A 6,000-nucleotide genomic window follows, 5' to 3' on the forward strand; every position below is an offset into this window, starting at 1 on the left:
CTGTCCCCAGTCCACCTGGCCGTGCTGCTGCTCCAGTTTCAACTGTTCTGCCTTATTATTATTGGACCATGCTGGTCATTTATGAACATTTGAACATCTTGGCCATGTTCTGTTATAATCTCCACCCGGCACAGCCAGAAGAGGATTGGCCACCCCTCATAGCCTGGTTTCTCTCTTTTTGCAGGGAAAGAGATATAATCCCATATCCCCGTCCTCCATATCCTCGTCTTCCAGAGAGAACAAGGGAGGGGTCATGAAACTTTCAACTGGACACTACTACAACACTGCACTGATATGTATAGGTTAAGTCCATATAGAAACATAAAATCAATGTTTATTGGTCGCATACACAGATTTGCAGATGTTATCGCAAGGATCAATACAGGATTAAGATTGAATCCTACTACACTGGCTCTGATGTTCGTTGGATGTGGCAGGGCTTGAAAACTATTACGAACTAGAAAGGGAAACCCAGACGTGAGCCTACCAGATGAGCTAAATGCCTTTTATGCTCGACTGTGTGATAACGCTCTTGGTAGCCGATGTGAGCAAGACCTTTAACAGGTCAACATTCACAAAGCCGCGGGGTCAGATGGATTACCAGAACGTGTACTCCGAGCATGAGTTGACCAACTGGCAAGTGTCTTCACTGACATTTTCAACCTCTCCCTGACTGAGTCTGTTATACCTACATGTTTCAAGCAGACCACCATAGTCCCTGTGCCCAAGGAAGCGAAGGTAACCTGTCAAAATGATTACCACCCATAGCACTCATGTCTGTAGCCATGAAATGCATTGAAAGGCTGGTCATGGCTCACATCAACAGCATCCTCCCAGAAACCCTAGACCAACTCCAATTCGCATACCGCCCCAACAGATACAAAGATGACGCAATCTCAATCACACTCCACACTGTCCTTTCTCACCTGGACAAAAGGAACACCTATGTGAGAACGCTGTTCATTGACTACAACTCATCGTTCAACACCATAGAGCCCATGAAGCTCATCAATAAGCTAAGGCCCTGGGACTAAACACCTCCCTCTGCAACTGGATCCTGGACTTCCTGACGGGCTGCCCCTAGGAGGTAAGGGTAGGCAACAACACATCTGCCATGCTGATCCTCAACACTGGGCCCCCCCAGGGGTGTGTACTTAGTCTCCTCCTGTACTCCCTGTTCACCCATGACTGCGTGGCCAAACACGACTCCAACACCATCATTAAGTTTGCTGACGACACAACAGTGGTAGGCCTGATCACCGACAACAATGAGACCTGGCAGTGTGGTGCCAGGACAACAACCTCTCCATCAATGTGAGCAAGACAAATGAGCTGATCGTGGACTACAGGAAAAGGCAGGCCGAACAGGCCCCCATTAACATCAACGGGGTTGTAGTGGAGCAGGTCGAGAGTTTCAAGTTCCTTAGTGTCCACATCACCAACGATCGATCATGGTCCGATCACACCAAGACAGTTGTGAAGAGGGCACGACAAAACCTTTTCCTCCTCAGGAGAAGGAAAAGATTTAGCATGGGTCCCCAGATCCTCAAAAAGTTATACAGCTGCACCATCGAGAGCACTGGTTGCATCACCGCCTGGTATGGCAACTGCTCGGCATCTGATTGTAAGGCGCTACAGAGGGTAGTGCGTACGGCCCAGTACATCGCTGGAACCAAGCTTCCTGCAATCCATGACCTATATAATTGGCGGTGTCAGAGGAAAGACCATAAAATTGTCAAAGACTCCAGTCACCCAAGTCATAGACTGTTTTCTCTGCTACTGCACTGCAAGCGATACTGGAGCTTCAAGTCTAGGTCCAAAAGGCTCATTAACAGCTTCTACCCCCAAGCCATAAGACTGCTGAACATTTTATCAAATGGCCACCGGACTATTACATTGACCCCCCTCTTAACAGCTTCTACCCCCAAGCCATAAGACTGCTGAACAATTAATCAGAGGGCCACCGGACTATTGCATTGACCCCCACGCCTCCATTTGTTTTGTACTCTGATGCTACTCGCTGTTCATTATCTATGCATAGTCAGTTCACCCCTACCTACATGTACAAATGACCTCGACAAACCTGTACCCCCGCACACTGACTCTGTACCGGTTCCCCTTGTATATAGCCTCATTATTGTTATGTTATTGTGTTACTTTTTATTATTTTTTACTTTAGTTTATTTGGGAAATATTTTCTTAACTCTTCCTGAACAGCACTGTTGGTTAACGACTTGTAAGTAAGCATTTCATGGGAAGGTCTACACTTGTTGTATTCGGCGCATGTGACAAATAAAGTGTGCTTGTGTTTCTAGCTCTAACAGTGCAGTAATACAAAATAAATACAATTTAAAAAATACACACATACACTGAATAGTGTGTGCAGCACACACACATGCGCACACAGGCATGCATGCAGGCAGGCATCACACATAATCTCACCTCAGAAATTTGAATTCTAGGTTCAAGGAGTTCACTTATTCAGCATATGCACATATGCCCACACACACGTACTAAGGGCATATTCAGACCATATAGAGAAAATGGATGTAGTGGGTTTGTATGTAGTGTATCAACTCTCTGTCTCAGGCTCAACATTAATCAGATTTGGTTGTCGATCAGTAGAAAAACTCCACTTTAACCTCAGTGACAAACTCTGGAGTCAATAGACCATGACAGAGAGAAGAAATAGGGGGCTTGTTTATTTTTCATAGACTGTTCATCAGTGTGTGTGCGTGCATCTCTCTGTGTGTGTGTGTGTGTGTGTGTGTGTGTGTGTGTGTGTGGCAGCATTCCTCTCTCTCGGACTGTAATCTGACTGTATTAATCTGTTGTTTGAACTCATTAAGCACAGACTGTCTATCACATCTGCTCTCTTCACCCTTCTAAAGCTCTGCTATTTATAAATCCTCCCTCATACTCTCTCTTTCCTCTTTCCTTTCGATCTGTCATTGGAATGCAATTCCTCCAGCAGAACCTAGTTCTAGTTCTTCCCAATCCCCCAGAACAGTTTATCCATCCTCTCCTTCTGCCAAAAAGATCCTTTGAATATTCTCAATTTTCTTCCTCCAAACGCAAACTCGGTCTTGGTTCTCTCTTGTTCTCACTCAACAGCTGGGAAAGCACTTCATTGGAATGTAAAATAGTCATATAGTCAGCAGTTTCTGAGGTTCCATAGCACTGTTAATATCAAAACATTACCATCGAACCATTACCACTAACTACACTCCAGTGGAAAAAAATTATGGTACAGAACATTCCATAAAATCGAATGAAGATGAACGATGTACACACACACCTACACCTATATACACACACCTACACCTATATACACACACCTACACCTATATACACACATCACCATAGACAAACTGGTAGCAGTACCAGGATATGAAGACAGTCAATGTGCAGCACATTCTGACTGAGAGAAACAGAGCGAAAGTGACATGAGCACCTGGACTCCAAATTTATAGCAATTCAGTGAATGAAAAATAGCACTGACAATGGTAGTACAACTACATTCCTGGTGAATCCTATGCACATGGGTGGGGGAGGATTTGAGACGAACATGAAAGAAATGTCCAGAACATCACTCAGAAGATGAGAAAGATCAGAGGGAGGATAGGTTAAGGGATAGAAGGAACGAAGAGAAGGGAGGTAAAGTCAGTCCTACCTGCTGTGTGTCGTCTCCCATCCAACCAGAGCAAGGCATCGGGAGAGACACAATGAAGGGAGGAAAGGATGGAGTGGTAGAGAGAGACAAAGAATAGGCTAAATCCCAGTCCTTGCGTCATCTGAGAAAATGAGCAGATTAATAAAACAGCCTGGATCTCTGAGTCCCCTCGCTTGCTCCTTACTCTCTCTCCCTCACTTTCTCTATTTCTAGTTCTCTTTATGCTTCTTTTCTACTCCCTCGCAGAATTCCTAAGTTGAGTTGTTCCTCAAGGTCAGCGTCTAGTGATAGACTACTAGCTCCTGATCAGCTGTATTACAGTCACTAGCTTTCCCTTGTTTTGGTTCCTTTACATGCTCATTTGGAAAGAACTTTGGGCTGATAATACACAAATAAATGTTTGTCACTATAATCATTACCATAGAGAGTGAGAGTAGGCTGTGGAGGGAGGGAGACAAAGTGAGAGAGAGATTTAGAGAGAGAAATGAGCTAGCAGTAAGAGACAGTTGAAAGAGAGTGGGAGTGAGGTTTCGTCCCAATATTCTCTCCTTCCACCTGAAGTGTGCACTTGATCACTACTCCCAACAAATTTAAAAGTAATGTATTGGAGTAGGCACGCTAGAGGGATTTTCCATATACCAGTCATTTCCTTATAAATCCATGAAGGGACGTGAACAAGTGCACACTTCTGGAGGAAGGAGAGATTATTAAGATGCAGAGTTACCTCATACTCATTAGTCATGTCAATCAATGGCTAACGCTTGACTTCTGATGCATCCAGGTGTACCTCCACCCTTCCACTTGGGGGCGATAAAGGGCAGGGAAACATTGATTCTACCTTCGACTAGTAGGTATGTAGAACATAGAAGTTGCCCTTAACCACAGATCAGGATCAGTCACCCCATACTCCAATCATGAATAGAAGTGAGATTTGCATTTGAGCATCAGATGTACAATAATATCTATAATAATGCTGAAATTAATGATACTGCAACAGTTATGTAATTGCGTACTAGCATTTTATTACAGAAATGGAATAAGGAACAGTCCCTATTGTGTTATTTAAAAAATCACTCAAAGATATTACTATGCAATTAAAGTGAAATAGCCATGATGTCAGTAGTGTTACTGAACAGACCAAGCACTATGTCAACCAAGCACTATGTCAACCAAGCACTATGTCAACCAAGCACTACGTCAACCAAGCACTACATCAAGCAAGCACTATGTCAACCAAGCACTATGTCAACCAAGCACTACGTCAACCAAGCACTACGTCAACCAAGCACTACATCCTCCAAGCACTATGTCATCCAAGCACTATGTCATCCAAGCACTATGTCAACCAAGCACTATGTCAACCAAGCACTATGTCTTCCAAGCACTAACGTCAACCAAGCACTATGTCAACCAAGCACTATGTCAACCAAGCACTATGTCAACTAAGCACTACGTCAACCAAGCACTACGTCAACCAAGCACTACGTCAACCAAGCACTACGTCAGCCAAGCACTACGTCAACCAAGCACTACGTCAACCAAGCACTATGTCATCCAGGCACTATGTCATCCAAGCACTATGTCATCCAGGCACTATGTCAACCAAGCACTATGTCAGCGTTATTAAAGCAGTGTGTGCTACATTCTGTCTTGTGTGACATAATAACAAGTCCGTGACAATGACAGTGTAACAAGGTACAAGGGATAAGGATAATGACAGGGTGATGTAAGTAAGCACAACACAGAAACCCCTGACCTCTGCTCTGTATGCATACACACGTACATGCAATGTCACATGGCTGACACACCTTCTGACACAGGGACACACAAATCCTCTGCCACATGCAAAGATACACGCACAAACCTCCTACAACACACACAAACACACGCACACATGAACCGTCTACACAGACACACACGCACACACACACACACACACAGACATTCATACATACATACACACATACACACACACACACACACACACACACACACACACACACACACACACACACACACACACACACACACACACACACACACACACACACACACACACACACACACACACACACACACACACACACACACACACACACACACACACACACACACACACACACACACACAAACCCTGTCCTGTTGGACTGACAGATGGAAAGGGGCAGAGGAACAGAACAGGGACAGAGGTTTGTGGAATTGGGCCTGTCCTTCCTTTGTGCAGTGGGTACGCTGTAAGTCTATCCTCTACTAATTGCCAGAGCGGTTCACATACAAAGTCTGCCTGTGAAACCCTATACTGCCGGGTGTCGTTCGGTGAGTAAAGT

At 44.6% G+C, this 6,000-nt stretch overlaps 1 protein-coding gene across 1 annotated transcript in view; it reads right to left on the bottom strand.

Moving 5' to 3' along the window:
- The window catches only part of slc1a9 (solute carrier family 1 member 9), an 89,042-nt gene extending 85,131 nt beyond the window's left edge, over nucleotides 1-3,911 (bottom strand). The window contains exon 1 of the mRNA XM_052491433.1: nucleotides 3,674-3,911. Within this exon, the coding sequence (XP_052347393.1) occupies nucleotides 3,674-3,794 (121 nt within the window). The 5' untranslated portion in view covers nucleotides 3,795-3,911. The remainder of the gene's footprint in view (nucleotides 1-3,673) is intronic.
- Nucleotides 3,912-6,000: the final 2,089 nt, after the last annotated feature.

This window comes from Oncorhynchus keta, chromosome 32, assembly GCF_023373465.1.
Source record: "Oncorhynchus keta strain PuntledgeMale-10-30-2019 chromosome 32, Oket_V2, whole genome shotgun sequence".
Classification (NCBI taxonomy): domain Eukaryota; kingdom Metazoa; phylum Chordata; class Actinopteri; order Salmoniformes; family Salmonidae; genus Oncorhynchus; species Oncorhynchus keta.